The 18,839-nt window shown below is 37.2% G+C and overlaps 1 protein-coding gene across 3 annotated transcripts in view; it reads left to right on the top strand.

Moving 5' to 3' along the window:
- The window catches only part of RSU1 (Ras suppressor protein 1), a 101,952-nt gene that overhangs the window by 16,347 nt on the left and 66,766 nt on the right, over positions 1-18,839 (top strand). For all 3 annotated transcript variants that reach the window (XR_001920957.2, XM_018075189.2, XM_018075190.2), the window contains exons 4-7: positions 8,057-8,177; positions 11,574-11,692; positions 13,166-13,248; positions 13,520-13,634. Coding sequence is in view for 2 of the 3 variants with exons in the window: in XM_018075189.2 (XP_017930678.1) it covers positions 8,057-8,177; positions 11,574-11,692; positions 13,166-13,248; positions 13,520-13,634 (438 nt within the window). In the remaining variant the exon portion in view is untranslated. The remainder of the gene's footprint in view (positions 1-8,056; positions 8,178-11,573; positions 11,693-13,165; positions 13,249-13,519; positions 13,635-18,839) is intronic.

Here is an 18,839-nt window from a genome sequence, read left to right as displayed (position 1 = left end):
TCTGCAAAAATGTTAGCTTTTTTCCTTCCTGAAAAAAACCCCAGACCTTTGGTTCTGAGAAAGTACAGATGGTAGAACATTTTATCTTTAGATAATATAAATTTTGGTTTTAGGAAGCTTTGGGAGAATGAAACAGAATAATTTATGAAAGAGTTTTGTGCTGTAATGGTATAAGGGTGCATGCTGAAACTACCCAATTTATGCATAAATTAAATTGTCAAGTTTGTGCTGTATGGCAACAGAGTCAGTTTTGCATTGTAAGTAAAGCGTCAATACTAAAAATGTAGACAGAAATCACTTGCCTTTGAGTGCTTCAGAAACTGTTCTCTTATTAAAGGCACCTGCAAACATATTAACTCCTTTTTTTTTTTAGTCTCGATGTTTTATGACATGTTAGTACAAATTTCTTGTGTCTTCACTTATTTCCCAGTGGCTTAAATTAACTGTAATTTTTTTGTCCCATATAAATTCTCCATGTGTATGTACAGATTGTAATGGAAAATGATTGGAAATCCTCTTGCCCAGATCCAGACTATTTTGAAGTTGGAATTTTCAAAGCTAGTGAATGGTGCAAAAGGGAACTCACTTTGTTAAAGAGCTTAATTTTGTATTACAGAATTTACTGTTTAACAAGCCAAGTGGAATTTTTTTATACTAATATGGAAGCACAGAGACAAGAAGGTAGATTTGGTCTAGATGGAGAGGAAACTGGATTTAGTTTGGTATACTTGGTTTTGTACTTTATTTTCTGTGTATTCTTTTTGTTCTTTTAGTAGTCAGGTGTGTTGAAGCGGATAATGACACAGCTTTTCCCTTCAGACCACTCACCATCTGGCCTCTTACTTTTTCCATCGATGTCTTGTGACATAACCCTTGGGGTGAAATAATTTCCTGATCTTTATGTGATGATGGGCAATGTGGTAACTGTTGCTCTTGACTCAATGTCTCCCGTAGTTGGAAATGAAATGTATAGTCAGCTGAAGCCTGGGGGAAGGTAACGCAGAGGCACAGGGAGGACTGTACCATACAGACTGAAAGATGTGGCTTTAAGTACGGGGTATAGGGACCCCAAACTAGGAAGGAGCTTAATTAATTTCCAGTTCTGAGGACTGGAACAAGGAACACATGTGCTGACTTTGCTTTTGAGCAGTGAACTCTTTTACTGCAGCCTCTTCTGTGTGTGTGTTTAGAGGACAGGCTGGTGTCCCCACTAAGCAGTGTCAGCACAGCAGACGGCAGTGCTGAATTGGAGGAAGAGTCAGTTGATTCAAGTAGCAGTGAAAAATAGTTCTGTGTGAGTTCTTAAAAACATTTCAGTGGTATAAAAAGTGTAAGCTGCTAATACTGTCCAATTAATGCAAACTGAAATTTTGAACCATTCTTTAGATACGCTGAAAGCAGAATTCTGTTACTAAGCACTGCTAAGCACCCAACAACATGAGTATTTCTGAGTAAGAGAAGGTGACCTTCACCTTTGAGGTTAACCTATGGTGTTGGTTCAAGGCCTGGTGTTCAGGACATCTGTAAACTGCAGACAACATGTTTAATAGACTGAAGTGAAGAGAATATTGAGGAAGGGAAAGGTGAACATGCTGGATGAACTTCAGACAGTTTGATTTATGTAAAGCTGGCAACTGTGCAGTAGTGTAAAACTCCGAAAAGATCATGCCTAAACACCTGAAGGAGACTCACTGAGATTTAGTGAGAGAGACCGTTTGCATTTGGTGGACGCCTGATAATTCTAAATTTAACGCTATCAACTCAAGTTCTTTAGTCCTGCAGAAGTTATTTATTTTAACCATTTCCTGCTGTTGAAAGATCAAAACATACAGATAGTCTGACCTGTAACAAGGGTACATAGCCTGTGTACTTCCAACTTTTTCCATAGTATACTGCATGAGTTTTTTTTCCTTCTGACTTAAAAATAAGACAGCAAAGCATCTTGGATGAACTGTGCACTCCTCACAAAATGATTATTGAAGCTGAAGATGCTGTGATCCACTACAGTATTTTCATGTCACATTAATTCAAAAAGCTTGGCTAATACTCTATTTTCTTCAAAATTATTTGTAGAAATGAAGGGGCATGTTTATATCCACATACTTATACTCATCCTTAATTGCACTGTTCCTTACTGCTGTAAAAAAGCATTTTTGTGAGTTATTCTGATGTGGTTTCAGTTCTTTGCTGTTAAGTGATTTATTTTCAGCCTAGTAACACCTTCCTAACCTCAGCCGCTGGTTTCTGGTATTGTTCTTCAAACTTTGAAGTTCATCGTAAGCTCTCTTCTCAGAGAAGAACAGATTTGTCCTTTGTCTTCGCTAGATGTCACTTGATTCCCAGTGTCCTCTCAGCCTTTCTTGTGCTCACTGCACTTCTCCTCAGCCACTTCTCTGGCTTCTAAATTAGAACCGTTTATTGATAAATTGCTTTGTTAGCACAGTAGCACATTAGTGAGCTATAGTATAATTTAAACATATTCATAAAAACAGTTTCAAAACTGAGGTGCTTCTGTGGATAATTGCAATTAAAAAACCCTGCTGGTTTCTGGAAGGAGCTGAAGATTAGGGAGACAAGTTTGTTTTTAATGTTTTCAGAGTGAGGAAGATTAATATCCATCTTTGGAAGAGTGGAGGGAGGGCAAAAGGGGAAACTTGAACTACATAGTGTGTAAATTAAGTACTGTATGCTTCAGTTGGGATCAGGATTCTCTCCAGTTAACTGCCAAGTATGATATCAGCATGCCTATGAATATTTAAAATGAAAACTGTTGTGTTCTCCCTCAGCTAATTCCTCTTTCATTTTGGTGAAGCTGATTGCTTCTCTTTCAGTATAACAGAACCCTTGTCAAATTAATCTAAACATGACTCCAGCTCTATGAGTACAGTTATATTGGATGCACAGAATGCATTATATATTTAGTATTCTAAATTCTTCCTCCCCCATGAAATGTGAGTAACATATCATGCCTTTATGACCTTTACACTAAGGGATCCTTACTCATGAAAAGTTCCTGCTGACACTAACTGGATTAGCAAGTCTGTGGAACTGGGTTTATTGTATTGTACAACCCACAGGTTTTACTTTAGGCTTAAAAAGTGGGTTTTTGCTCTTGGCAAGAAAACCTTACCTGAGATCCACAGTGCACTGATAGGACTCTCAAAGGTCTGTATTGAGTTCTCTTTTCTCTGTATGACTCTTGACCAGCTTTTAAGCGGAACAATTTAATGAGAAACTGGCATAGTCTTATAAATCTCTTTTCTGTCAAGTAGTGCTATTTAAATAGCTCTTCTGGATAAATATTCCCTTAGAACCTGGAAAGGTTTGGAGTACTACTGAACATCATGTTCCTAGGTACTGCAAAATTACTTCATTAAGTAGAAGAAACATTCTGAAAAAACCAGGGTTTGTGCAGCCTGAAGTTTTTAAGAATGTGAATGCCAAAGGAACTAATCTTATTTTTAAAAATTAAAATTCTTATTTCACTTGATGTCTGTTTCAAAAATCATTGAATTCAATTGGAGGTTTTCTATTTGGGTCATAGTTATTAAGGAGATTGCAGCCTTACTCATGCACATTTTTATGCATGATAAGGTATTACAGATACCCTTTTCCAACCAGCAGTGGGAGAGTGTTTATTTTGAACATAAGTTAAATGGTTAAAGAAGTTTACATACCATGTGTTCATCTCATGGAGACTAACATTTTTACTCAATCATTTCACTTATCCAATTGGGTAGTTTATTGATTCTTGTGACTTTTTTCATTTGAGCTTCTTTATCTAAAAGGTTTTATATTTTATTTTTAAATTGTAAAGAAAGTTTTGATATAGATCTCTTTTACCAAGAGTGTCTTCAGAAATGTTTAATGTAATGTTGGTCCTTACTAAAAACAAAAAATCACCAGACTAGATTTCATCTTTCAAGTAAAAGGAAATGGAGACTTAATTTTGCAAACACCCGAGTTCGTTTACTTTTAAAGTAGCGAGGATCCTTGTTGTTTTCCAGGACTTCACAGATGCTTTAAGAGAAATAATCTTGGAGATTATTTTAAGAAATAAAGACTTTCTGAAGCCTGTGCATTTTCAGCTGCACAAAGACCTAACTGAATGACAAAGGAGTGGCAGAGTTAGGAAAATAAAAAAATAATAAATCTGCTTTTCTTATCTTCCATTTTCTGTTTTCTTCCTCCTTTGTCATAGGTTGAGTATACAAAAGGAACTGGATTTGGATGTCAGTTCTAGGTAGTAGTATGAGAACCTTTTGACTTTCTGCTTTATGAGAAAGGGTTACATCTGAGACACTTAAATCCAAGCTGTTGTCTCTGATTTGAATGTTCTTAGTATGTTGCTTTGCAGGGTAGTTGTCTTGGATGAAAGGTCCTTCTAACCCAGTATCTGTTCTCCAACAGAGGGCAACATCAGACCTTGATTGTGTCTGGTTCTCAGTGTGGGAAGAGAACTAAGGCCTAGATCCAGGATACTCTAGATGCAGAGTTATATAGGCATTAAATAGTAGCATTTAGTCCTCCTTATCTATGTTTTGGAAATAATTTTGTAACTTTTGAACACCTACTGGTTATGTAGAAATAAAATGTAATGTCTCACCTTGAATGAAAGGTTGCTCTGATGAGAACATGTTTTAGTGTCTAAAGAATTGCCTCTAACTTCAGGGCAAAAAAGACTATAAATGCTTTGAAGAATAACAAGTTGCCAGTTCTAATTCCCTGAAACATGAACAAAGTCCTCATATTCCTTGTAAGCAGCCTGTAGACCCTGTCTTTCACTGTCAGCCAACCTCTTGAAATCAAGGTGAAGTCTACAGCTGTCACAGTGAATCACCGTGTGCAATTTCCAATATTGAACAGGGGGATGGAAGCTGCTCCTGGTCTTGTGAAGTGCGACTTAATATGAATGAGGCTGCATGATGTGACTGAAGCTTCACAGGAGAACACAAAGGCATGGGGCTGCCAAATTTTACTAGCATTTGCTGAGGGGGAGTTGTTAATGACACTGGGCAGCAGATGGTCTTAGAAGAGTTGTTAAGACACTGTGGATCGTACTGTAAATATGTGGGTGAATGGAACCAGGATGCTGACAGTTCACTCTCACAGCTCATCATGAGAAGGTGACTCGAGTGGAATTCAGTATTGCCAGAACATGAATGTCTGGGGATTTGGCAGTCTGCTATATATCTGGGAAGAATTTTGCAACATAACAGCGGAAAGGTAGTTGGGTTGTGTAAAGTTCAGAGTTGGGTTGTGTAAAGAACAGAGAACATGATATGACTAGTCAACCTTGCTTGACCACCACTGATCTTTAGACCTGAAGGTATTGAACCTATGCAGTTCAGCTACAAGAGCAGTACGGGAGTTTTGAGTCTTCTCATTTTCATTGAATACAAGAGAGCATTCATTCATATTACAAACGAATCTGAATTGTTGAACCACAAAATAAGCTGTTACAGAAAAAAAGTCCTCTCTTTTCCCTACCAAAAGCCTGGTCTTGACCTACTTTTCTGTTTCTCCTTCTCACGAATTAGCTCTATGCCCTCCATCCAAACCCAAAAGTACAATTGTGGATTAGGGCTTTTCATTTTAATTTAACAGAGTGAGACATGAAGTATTTCATTCAAATCCTTTACTGAATAGCTTACCCATGCAGCTTTTAGTATATCTTGGAGAAAATAATGATATAAAGTATCCTAAGTGTGATTCACAACATAAAATATAGTATTGGGGGAATTATACAGATATATCAGAAGCTGTGCAAGGGCACAGCTCCTGTTGTTCCCTCGGGACACTTACTCATACCTGTGCCCTGACAAAAGAAAACCAAATTGAAAACCTCTAATAAACTAGCCAGTGGTAGCTGAGTTTTACCTCATATTTGCAAGTGAGATAATCGGGTAGAATTCCAGATTCTTCAACTGTGTAGTGACTCATTGAAACTAGGGTTTTCTTTGATGGTGGGATCTTCAGTGCAAATGTAATCTTCATGAACAAATCTCTGGAAGCTGTTTTCTTCCTGTCTCCTTGATGTCTGCATGTCATCTTTTTCTGTGTAGTTTCATGGGTTTTTTTGGTTTGTTTTGTGGGGTTTGTTTTTGCTGTGTTTTTGTTTGTTTGTTTGCTTTTTTTTAAATAAGGAGGAGTGTTCACCTTCTTCCTCAAAATGATTCTTTATCTCTCCACAGTCTCTTAGCTTAAAGCAGAAGAGAGAGATAAACTTAAGAATTAATTTATTCTAGAATGGGGAAACAAGCTGGTTTGGGCAGGTATTTGAAAGAATATATCCACTAAATCTGTTGCTTGATCAAGGTAGCTCAGTACCTGGGTCACAGAATCACAGAATGGTTCAGATTGGAAGGGACCACAGTGGGTCATCTCGTGATGCCAATTTGCAGGTTTTTTTAGAGTGTAACCTCTTACACTGTCAAAAAGGCCAAAACCTTCATAACAAAATTTTTATTAATTGCCTCAATTGTGTAACTTCAGGCAAAATGTGTTTGGTCTCTATATTGTTTAGGCTAAAACTTAGTATTTGCTAGTATTTCTGATTCCTAGTCTTCATGAACATAGTATCTGAGAAGAGCAGAAACATAGTTTGCCTGTCCATGGCATATCATCAAAGTCAAATTATAAAGTCTAATTTCTGAAATGAAAACATTTTAATATTGGTAATTACTGTTCTGGTGAAATATTGAGACTGGAAACAGCTGAATTATGTCAATTAAAATCCTCAGTTAACTTCTGTTAGGGAATAATTTGAAACAGCAGTAGTAGTGCATTACTCTTTACTTTCTGAAGGCACGTAATTCTCACTATCATTGAATGACAGATAGGCATGGACTTGTTGGAAAATACTGCAAAGGGAGGTCTTTTACATATTCAGATTTACCTAATAACTTTATAAAAAAAGTCTGCTAAAAGCCTCCTGCAATGAATATGACCCTCAACAGTAATATTTATGTAATGTAATTAGAGTCTTCCTTAGGGATCCCATTATTGTTCACAATGTAATCAGACTTATAATCTAGTAAATGTGACATACTGTAATGTTCTGCTTTGTAAACATTATTGACTCCATTTTAAGACTGAGATTGCCTCATACCAACAAATAAAAGAAAATCATGGCCTCATAAAACCTTCTAATTATTTAGATGTGCACTCTGCAGGTTCCTAATGCAGTCAAAGTTGAGACTGAACCAAGGTGAATACTGAACACAGGTGCAGGCTTCAGTGTAGGTGACTTGCCAACCTCCTTTACACCTCAGCTGGCTGCTTTAATCTCACTAAGTTTACGGAGGAAAAGATGCAAATCTGAATAGGTTTTTAACCTAATTAGCACAGGCATATTCATACTGTGCTTCTGCCTTATATTTCATGTTTCTAGATAATAACAACCAGCTATTGATCTGTTGGTAATCCACTGTAGCCATGTGTGTGTATTGATCAGTCTATCACTCAAGGGAGGTAACTGAAAATAGGCTTGGCTAAACAGTTCTTCTTTTAGGGCTAAACTTAATTTTTTATAAGTTTTGATGTGTCTTAAATGACCAAAAACTTGGATACTAGATTATTTAAGCAGTAAACAGAACGGACAATTGCTAAAAATGAGGTTTTATTTTGTTTGTTGCTTAAGACCTTTAGTACAACTTCTGTCTTGGTATAACTACTTGTATCATTCATTTTTTTTCCACTTAAATCATGAAATGATCTGAGTCTCTTAGGCTCTGCTCTTTTGAGACCTGTGTGCGCTGCATGAACTGAGATGACAGCCTGTGCCTGTTTGTTAGTCTATAAAAGCATTTGTTGTCCTTGTCTCTCTCTCTGCAGTGGTCTTTGTTAGTCAAAATATCTTACCATTCTGATAGTAATTTTTGAAGTTTTGAATTCCAGATAGGAGGCTTTTTGAATATAAATTTTGCTTTTATTGCAGTAACAATGAGATGCTCCTTGTACTGCAGTCACTGCAAACGCCAGGTGCTAGAAAAGCATCTCTAGTCTAGGTAGCTTGCTCTAATTGCAGTCTCTCACTGTGAAAACTTTCCCACAGCTGTGCCAGCAAACATCGCAGACCTGAGAAATATAGAAGTGCTCAACTTTTTCAACAACCAGATTGAGGAGCTGCCTACACAGATTAGCAGCCTTCAGAAGCTCAAACATCTGAACCTTGGGTGCGTATCTTAATGCAAAAATTTGCTGTAATAGAGGTGCAATTAAAAGTCATTGCAACTGAACCTGGAACTTCTTATTTTTTGCAATTGAAGTTTCTTTTTGCTATTGAAGTTTCTTATTGCAAGTGTTTGTGAGGATAACTCGGCAATTACGACTTCAGAGTGTTCAGCTAATGTCCTGAATAAGCAGATACTTAGAAGTGATCAAGCACTTACTCTGGTATACTGATAACCATTTAAGGGCAAAGCAACTCATGTTCATCACATACTGAGGTCAAACTGAACAACTATTGAATTTTACTTCCCTAGCAACTGCCTCTTGCTTCTGGAGTTGCTGCAGAAAAACCAGGCTTTATTTCCTGTTCTACTTTAAAAAAAAAAGATTCCACATTAATCTAGAACTTTAATTCCAAAGTTCCAAATCTGGGATTATAGACATTTCAATTTATATTAAACCTGTAAAAGAAGCAGCAAATCTTTAGGTGTGGTATGCATTTAATTCAAAGAGCTAGTATTGACTGAGTTTGAGCCAGGAGTGTTTCTGTTAAGTGTTCAGATAATATATTCCAGTAGAGTTGGTAATACTTTATAATAACTACAGTTGTGGAGGACTTTCTTGAATTAAGAAAACAAAGCATAGGACCTTCTTAAAATTAAATTGGCATATTAAAGTGTAACTATTTAGGAAAACACTGGTAAGCATAAGCTTTAGCACTACAGGCTTCTCATAGAAAGAATGTTGGTATTTATATTATAAAGTCAAACTTCTGAACACCTTAAACTGAGCACTTCTAACTCTTCTGAATACCGATTTTCACTAGGCTCTGTGTATCCTGCTTTTAGATACTTTTGTAAAGTGCTGGTAATTGAATTGCATCTGTTGGAATGCCAGTAAATGTTTTAATGATGATCTGTCTTCCCTGGTCTTTATTTGGTCGTAGTACATCTTTAGCTTTCCTTAATATCTGTTTGAACCGCAGTTGCTTTTCAGAGCAAATATTAATCACGATTCTATGTATTTTGGGGGTTAAATCCATATTTATAGACGTGTTGCAGTACATGAAGGAAGAAGTTGGGCACTTCCCATGGATTAAAGCAGTGAAAATTATTAGTATAGTTCAAATACTAGTCTTCATTAATGAAAAAAGAAACGTAGTGCAAAAGACTGCTTGATGTTAGGGCCAACAGACATTTGGGTCTGGAACCACAGTTGCCACCCTCATGTGTCATGTGGCCTAAGGTTTTACAGATTAAATGCTCTTCCTTCTTAATCCTGTCCTTACCCATAATCTTCCAGGTACAGGATTTACTACCTAGCCTTAGCTCTGCAAAATGGGTTCTGCTTTGCAGGTCCTTGGAGTCAGTGAAGAGGAAACTCTTCTGACCTACTAGTTTTTCAGGAGGCAACCAAGAAACCCTTTTGTCATCTGCAGTGCCTGTGTTAGAAGGCTTCAGAACAGTCCTCCAGGGGAGAGAGGAAGCTTGAATAAGAGCAGAGATTATTTTTGGGAGAGTTTTGTTGCAGAAAGGTCAAGTGGTGGAGTGGAAAGAGGAAAGATGTACTGCTGCACTGAAAGCTTAAAAGTGTAAAATTTGGAGGACAGGTGAGGAACAGTTTCTGAGGCACGAGCTCAGTGTTTGAACTTGTACAGGGCCAAATAGTGCTGGGCAGGGTCTTTGAGCTGGTTCGCTTTGCATGCCAAAGGATAGATACCATTCTGCCTGTTGTCAATAGGGAGAATATTCGTTCTCACCCTGTTCTTTGGTTAAAAAAGGGAAGGCAGTCAGGGCCACTAGTGAAAAACGATCTGCTTTAGTCCTGTTTGCTGGAAAGAACAGTTTTTGAAACAGTGACAAGTCTGCAGTAGCAATAGTGGAGAGGAGCTTTCTGTATTTTAATAATTACTACTACGCAGCAATAGTAGGTGTATGCCCATGACAGGACTCCTTATGGGAGATGAGGAGGAAGAAGGAGTTCATCTGGAGTTTAGCTACAGAGAGCTGATCTCTGCAGGTTCTTGTTCTGGTGGCACTGGCTTATGCAAAAGTGGGACAGGAAAGACGAGAGTTTGTGAAAGAAATGGTGTATGTGCTTCTCCTGCCTTTGCTACCATGGATGTGTAGTTTTTCTTATTTTGGGGTACCCAAATTTGTTAGTACGTTTACTGGAGTTTTTATAGTTTTAAATGTTAGATCATGCTTCATACATTCATATATCATCTTCTCTTGACTTCAGTTGTGACTGTTGTTCTTTATCACTTTAGCATCAAAAAGAGAAAATTTAGAATATGTTTAGAGATAACATCTGAAAGGTCATCTTTGTTTCCAGTCATCACATAACAATAAAATCCCGTTTTTGACAATGGCTACCTGTACAGGCTCTTCCTGAAGATGCCTACCTTCTCTGTTCCACTTTCAAACCCGGGTGACAGCTAAAGCAAGATCCATACACACAAGGTGTATATTTGGTGTACATGCAATAGGAACAGTATGAGTACGAAACTGCCAGGTGGTTCTTTTCTGTTCATATGATAAACAGCCAGAGCTCTAGTTCATACACAAACAGTAAGGTTCTGTGAAGAGATCTCCAGCTCTGTGCCTGCCTTCATTATTGCAGCAGCTCTCTGGATCACCCTATTCAAGCTCTTTGAGGTCAGAGAGAAGTTACTGTTTTCTGTGCCTTGTCTGCTCCAGGTTATCGGAGAAATCCCTTCCTTCTCTTAGTTTTCCTTATGTTATGGCTGTTGCCAGTGGGAACTGCTATCCTAAACCCTCTTAAGACTGGCTGATTGAGCTATATTTAGATTAAGCCTTATCAATCACAGGACTGACATTTTATTTACTTCATGCTCCATGTGTCTAGTGACACAGATTTGCTGTTCTTAAGAAGAGGTTTGAGCAGCAGTTATCAGTGAACACACTGTGCAGTTGAGGTATTCCTCTTTGTATTTGGTGCCATGGTGAAGAACTATGTGGTATATGGCAGAATGGCACATGGTCAAGATGATGTGCAAAAGGGTAGTTTGTAGTTTAGCTAGTCATCTACAAGAACCAGCTTTTTCTGTGGAACACTTGTAAGCTGAGCATGGCACTGTGATACGTCTCTCCCTTGTGCTGTATGTTTCAGATGTGGCTGCTGGTTGACATAACAAACAGAATCCCTTGTGAGTGCTTAAGTTTGGATATATTTATTGGAGTGAAAGAGTAAAAAAAGATCCACATGTCAAGAGGGTTTCTCAGTATCTCGAAACATCAACCCCTTTTCAAAACAAAAGGAAATCTTGACGTAGATTAAATTTTTTATGGGAAAAAAAACTAGTCTTGTGACCTGTATTGTTCCTACTAAATGAAGTGAATGCTGATGTCATGTTCTTTTCCTTTCCTCTTTACCTGCAGCATGAACAGGCTAAACACCTTGCCAAGGGGTTTTGGATCTTTACCAGCTCTAGAAGTTCTTGACTTGACTTACAACAACTTAAATGAAAATTCCCTACCAGGAAACTTCTTCTATCTAAGTAAGAAACTTTTCTATAAACCTTGCAAATCTTCATGATATGGTGCTTTGCTTTCTGCAGTTGAAATTTATTTGGTGGAGACCAAAATCCAGCAGAATTTTTTCTGATATTTATGTTTTTCTTTTAATATATCTTGAATACTTCTACATAGCACAGCAATATTTATCACTGATATACAGTCACCTGACACCTTTGGACATGAGAAGACTTGCTTAGTTCTTCTGAGTAATATTTCCTTGTGTCCCATACTCAGTTAAAACTTCATGGAGGGTTGCAAGCCTCAGGGGAAAATAAACAGTTTTGCAGCACAACTGTTGTGTGTTGAGTCTGAAAACAAATGTGTTCCTGACGGTTCGTTACTGAAATAGTTTTATCAGCGTGTCGATGTTGAAGTGTCCAGTATGTTAAAACATACACTAGGGTTACAAAGCTTGGCAGAGGAATGGTAGACCTAAGCTGACCTTTGCATATGTTAAAAATATATACTCAAGTTAAAAGAAAGGTATTGTGATGCATATGTGCAAAATGGTTGCCTAAGCAACTTGAATTCTGGCACTTTCTGGATTTCAGTGGTTCTGCTACCTTACCGATCTTTTCCATGTACTCTGCTGAAGTGGCTTCAGGTTCAGTGCATTCAGCATCAAAGTGACAGGCGAGGGGAGAGGAAGGAGTGCCACTGTCTGAGGGATGTTGTGATTGTAACCTGGCAGAGGAGAATTTTAAGTCAGCATTATTAAAAATAGTCACATTTATTGAAATGAAAAGAGGAGGAGTAAGACAAATGGGATCTCCTCTGGTGGGGAGGAGAGGTTTTGCTGATCTGACCACCTTCTTTCCTGCTGCACCTGATAGTTCTTTGTGAGTCTCCATTTTAATTTGTTTTTCAGACTGTCATGTATGCTAATTCAATAATAGCAAGCTACGTGATTGTGCTGGGTCATCTTTTTTTTTTTGTGAATTTCATAGAGACTTTGCATGGAAATTACAAATTACACAGTTTGAGTTTTCTATATTGCTCTAATTTCAGATCTCTTTGCCAGTGTTAGGTTATGCTTTCTGTAGAGCTTAACATAGATGTGTATTTGTCCAAAAAACTCAGATTTTTTTTTTAAAATGTTTGTTTTGGATACAAATTGATGTAATAAATAAGAATCGGGGGTAATAAAGAGTAATGACTGTATTCTGACATCTGAGCATTCATACCATTTGCCAGAATCTACCAGAGATTACTATTGCAGAAATTGTTAATTGTGCTAGTCCTTTTGAATATAGGTGTTTTCTTGAACTCATCAACAATACAATAAGCCAGTAAATCTAAGTTTGACCTGCTTGTTATTATTGTGAGCCCTGGGTATGTCAAAGGCTTTCCACCAAGTCAGGGTTATTAATCAAACCTGACTCCTTTTTATTGATTAGACCTCAAATGGTTGGGTTATATGCCACCCTGTTTATATATTGCTATTTAATTTGCAGCCACCCTGCGTGCACTCTATCTAAGTGACAACGATTTTGAAATCCTGCCGCCAGATATTGGGAAGCTCACAAAGTTGCAGATAGTAAGTAATTTATCTAAATTCTTGGAAAATCAATTCACTTTTGCAACACTTGTAGGAATAGAATCCAGTCAATTTGAAGAGTGGTAGGCTATGTTTACAGCAATAGACCACTACACCTGGAACTATTTCTTGTTTACCAGAAGACACTTGTAAATAAATTGGAAGAATTGAGCATTTAGGAGAATGGTGGGGGAACAGGGAGTAGAGTTCTCTTTTGAGCTGCTTTATGGTAACCGAAAATTGCTCTGACTGAATATATTTTTGTTCTTAGCTGAGTCTTAGAGACAATGACCTGATATCACTGCCTAAAGAAATTGGTGAGCTCACCCAGCTTAAGGAACTGCATATCCAGGGAAACCGTCTTACTGTGCTGCCCCCAGAACTGGGTAAGATTATGGATGATCATTTATTTATTTTTCTAATAACAACGATGATGCACTGTATTTCCTCTGAAATTATTATGCTTAAGTCATTATATAAACTAATATTTACTTTTCCTTGAGAAATACCCACTTTTTGACTCCTACTGGATGTACAGGAGGAGCCGGAAGATGATTAGTGTTTGGTTTTATTACTTTTTTACATGTTACATTTTTCCTGTATATTAATACACCTGACTGCCAATTTGTTTATAGCATCTGCTTTATATAATGTATCATAAATATTGGGTCTGCAAAACAATTCTTGTCTCCGACTGGGTTTTGAGAACACTATTTAGATTAGCCAGAATTATATTAAGCATAAAGCACAGCAGCATAAGTGACTTTTTAGTGAGTGTTCCTTTAAAAATGGGAGTTTGATCAACTAGAGTGAAATATAGGTAAATTAGAGGAATTTTTTGTTTTTCAGTAACCTACTTTTCTTAGTGAATTGATAGCTCTTTCACTTAAAGCAGTGGAACAGGTTGATATACTTTGAATTTGTGATATTGGCCATTTAAATACAGTTATAGGTGGCTCGTTTTAACCTATAAATTGGAGTTTTTCTTTGAAACTCAAGTACTGATTTTGCTGAATTTGCATTGAAGTATTCCATTTTGTGTGAGGGGCATTGTCCCTGTTTACCCCAAGCCAAAATTTGGTTTCAGATCTTTAAATATTTAAAAATGTTTTCATTGGGAATAATGTAGCTCCATCAACTACCTGTGTTTGAAACAGCTGTTACACAGGGTCTGTTCCTTGGTTTTTTTTATTGTGGACTGTTACATGGTGAAGCTGCTTTGTTTCTACTGGCACCTTCCAAATAATAGTTCCCAAAACTCAGAAGGATAGTGACTAAAGTTAGGGTAATAAGGTAAAATTATTTGTTGTCATAAGAACTTGCATTGACCCATTGGAGAATGTGGCAGCTATGTGCTTAAATGTGACAGTCTGCAACCTATACTTTTTGTGTCTACTTTTCTTCTGTGAGGCAGGGGAAGATGTTTGTTTTGACTCTTATTTATTTACCCACTATGGGGTTTTTTGCCTTTCCCCCTCACCCCTGGTGGATGAAATTTGTTCTCTTTTCCTTCATTTCAGATGTTTATTTCTTGACACAGGTATACTTTCTTTAGCTTTTTGTGTAAGTAATATTCATTTATAAAGTCTCTTTCAACAGCAGTAACATTTCAGACGCATGTAGTATCTGTAAATGTACTTTTCTGTAGCTTCCTAAATTACAGCCTTTGTGTTTTTTTCAGAAGGTGAACGTTAAATGCTGCACTGAGTCTAACCACCTTCTTTGGCTAATTAAATATTCTAAACATGCAACTGCCTTACAAGCTTAACAGCAAATCCCTGTTAAATGGTTTTACTATCAAAATCCAACCCAAATGGAAATGTTTGAAAGAAAGTTCTCAATGTTTATTTTGCACTGACCTGCAAAACTCGGCCAGGGGAAGTGTTTTTCCATTTATTTAGCATTTGTTTGCATTATAGAACAGTATCACAGTCTGGTAGAAAAAGGACTTGTAGTTTTGCCCCAGCTGATCAAGCTGAGGTGCATTGACACATCTAAGTCCTTTGTTACCTCTGGTCTTTACTACTCAAAAGATATTCTATAAATTTTACTTTTCATTTATTAATTTATTAAATTTATGGCCTTGCTCAATACCTTCATTTGTCATCAGTTGGCATAATTTCTATCACAGGCTATGCTGTGCATAATGCTAGAACTATCTCAAATGTTTAAAATAGATTTCGAAGTATATTTCCGAAGAACATTACACTGAAGTCTAGAGTTGTAACTTGTGCAACTTGCAGGCATATTTACTGTGAAAAGTAATGTTCTTGTTTATTAAACATCTAGGCACACATCTAGGGAATGGAACGCCAGGGTAGCTTTGGAAGGGTTGTTTGAGCTCAAGTAGGAGTAGGCCACAGGCAAGTGTGAATCTCTGAATGGTTAAAAAGTCACTTCATCTCTGCAGCCCTGTTTTCCCTTCTGCAAGTGAAGGCAATTTAGAGAAGCACACACACCTTTGCAGTCAGTTTTAAAGTCTGCCAATGACAGGTGGTATGAGAGGGTTGGAACCTACTGCGTGGACTGCCAATGCCAGTCACCACATGAGGGAAAACCATCTTTGTCTGCGGTCCGAGTTCTCCCTCCTAAATTTTTAAAATTGAATTATAATGTACTCAGAACTATCCAAATACTTTTTGCTGTACATGTTGGGTAAATAGTTTTGCAGTGAGTAGGTCCTATTTGCATTAATTGGAGCTACTGCTGTTCCATTTAAAGTAAACAGTCTTTTCTCTCTCATTATCACTTTCATAATTAAAGGTGCTGAAGGCTTTTGACTGGCTTAGTTTGGGCACTGGTGGACAGCAGAGAGTCATTACATGTTCATTTACCAGGAAGGTGGGCACAGTATAAAATATCAGGATAAAACAGTGTATTTGGATGAGGAGAATGGCATGTGTGTGTTACATTAAACAGTTTTTTGAAGGTGATGGAAATAAGTACAGAAGAAGGCATGGAGAATAGGGTATGTAAAAAGGCCACAGGCCTTGGGATTGCGACTTTGGTGTGGAGAGAGATGACAATAAATAAAACCCTACAGCCTGCCTGTAATGTCACCTGATGTGATTGAACGTGGCAGCAGTGAAAGGGAGATTGGCATTATCCTTCTTTGTGTTTAGCAGAGAATACCTATCACTAATTTGAGAAAAATATTCCAGCCCAGGAGGAAACGAGGGCACTAAAAGAATGCACTGGTGGTCTGGTTGTCTGTAAATACAGTACGTGTGAGTGATGAACACAGGAAATGGCCAGGAGTAGGTGGGTGGAATTTGCAGCTTGTTTTTATCATTTGTCTCTCAAAACCTCGTTCATGAGGAATGGTGGTGGGCAGTCATATATAAACTTTAAAGAGGCACTGGCATTTTTTTCCCTAGCATTTAAAAGGTTATGTGCTGCATTGTGAGACAAATAAATCATGATTCACTGCAACAACAGAGTTGCAGTCAGTTATATAAATTGCCAAGGAGGCACTAAATCTGTCGCTTTGTGTATTCTGACCATTTAACAATGAGAATGGTGTTTGGAAAGAAAGCTGAATAGAAACAGGAACCACATAAGTGGTAGATGCAATTAGAATCACCAGTGATGGTGTTTTAATGTTCATTGTATGGTCATCTGGGTGCACCCATATGTACCACAATAAAGGTTTTCTTAGCAGAGTCAGGACTGTAAGGGTGGTATATGGTGCAGAGTATTCACAAAGATGTCACTAAATAGCCACCCAGAGAATGTAACCAGCTTATCTGTAGGTTTGAGGTTTTGATGTGAAAATGAAGGGTATGATTTTTAAACCCCAGATTCTAATATTGCCTGTGTGCATTACCCTGCTGCCAATACACGTGTGCACAAGTACACGAGGTTTGCTCATGTTTATGCATATGGAAGAACAGAGATTTCTAAGAATACATTTCTGCTTACCATCCTCCTTTTTCAAAATTGAATGTTGGCATCTGTGGCTTGTAAGTTGCTATTCAATACTGTTCTAGTTTATCAAATAATTTCCTCAGGTAAAGGGAAACACTGTCAAACGTGTAAAGTTACATACATATTTGAAAAGTAGAAAATTCAAGCATTTTAAAAAAAAGATCTTGATGGGGTAAGTAACCGTGTTCCTTTTTAAGGAGCATGAAACATTTTGTAAATTAAATCTCTGTGTCAGAATGGCTATGTAATTCTTTCATCATTCTTTAGTTTTGAACAGCTAAATTACCTTCTGTGGATAAAGAATTGACTTTAAATTTAAAGTCCAAGGAATCCTTCCAAAAGAATTTCCATCATGAGAAGACCTTTTAAAATTTAGGCTTTTGAAATGGCTTTAGAATTTGTGAATTAATATTATATTACACAAAGTAGTTACTGCAGTTGTTTGTTCAAATTAATATTAATCGAAATAGCAGTTTACTTAGGTAATTATAACAGGCATGTGCAAACACAGGAATCACTTATTTCACAAAAGATATTTCTTTTCTAAATACACTTGACGTAAATGCCAAACTTTTCTTATCTTAGTATAAATTGTCACTGCACTCTACCTGTGTCACAACACAGCACTGCTCACACCTGCAGTACAGGTCGTTGGTGTTTGTTGGAAGCCTGAACACCCTGGGGCTCTTTGGACACAATTCTGAGCACTGGAACAGCTAATTGATACCTTACAATTTAAAAACTTACGTTTCTACTTTTGGAACTAAGGCAAAGGTGGATAAAAAAACTAACTTGCTTTCTAGGACTGCTGATGTAGCAGTTATTAGTGAAGGAACAGTAGAAAAAATGTATGTAACAAGATAGGCTATGGAGAGGCTATTTATGTAGAAAAGCTTCTGTGAAAATCTGTGAATATTCTAATTGTAATTCTCATTTTAGGTTTAAGTTAAAAAAATGAAAAAAAAAAAAAAAGCTAAAACCACTAAACCCCAGCACTTGTTATGTAGTTAGAAACCAGGATGATTGCGGAGAGTATTTGGTGGGGATTAAGGTGTATGGGAAGAGGGCAACTCTGCAGTTTCATTATATACGGGAAGATGTTTCTATAACCCATTATTTAGATTTACACCACAGGCATTCTTTTCCTTACACTGCTGTAATTGTTGGCAAACTTTTCAAGATGCAGATTTGATCTTGCTTTAGTTTTGAAAATATACCAGTCTTACAGTCACTTCCCAGATGACTACAGTGTGTGTGTGGGCTCTCCTAATGTTGACTGTACTCTGATTATAAGTATAATCAACATAATAATGATGTTTCTGTGAGCAGATATTTCATCTGTTGTGTTAGAGTTGTTGTAGGTAAGAGTACCATAATTAGAGCCAATCTGAGTAAACGTTGCATTTGTGGTTATATTTGGTTCATTTTGTTTCACAGTACTTAAAAGTGGTTTCGCTCTTCTGAGTTCTTGGCAACCTGTGTTTGAATGGAAATTTCAAAGGTGTGGGGCAAAAACAATACAGTGAATCCTTTTTGAAGTAATTTTTTAAAATTAACTAGATTTTGATCTGATAGGGACCCTTCAAAGAGGGAATGCTCTGTTGAATTCCTGTGTAATTGAGAATCCCAGGGGAGTTTCTGATGCTAGAAAAAATGTGCAATAT

Source organism: Manacus vitellinus, unplaced genomic scaffold (genome assembly GCF_001715985.3).
Source record: "Manacus vitellinus isolate BGI_N305 unplaced genomic scaffold, ASM171598v3 scaffold_3_pilon, whole genome shotgun sequence".
Lineage (NCBI taxonomy): Eukaryota > Metazoa > Chordata > Aves > Passeriformes > Pipridae > Manacus > Manacus vitellinus.
Note: the sequence above shows the minus strand (reverse complement) of the source record. Positions and strands in the feature narration are given on the sequence as shown.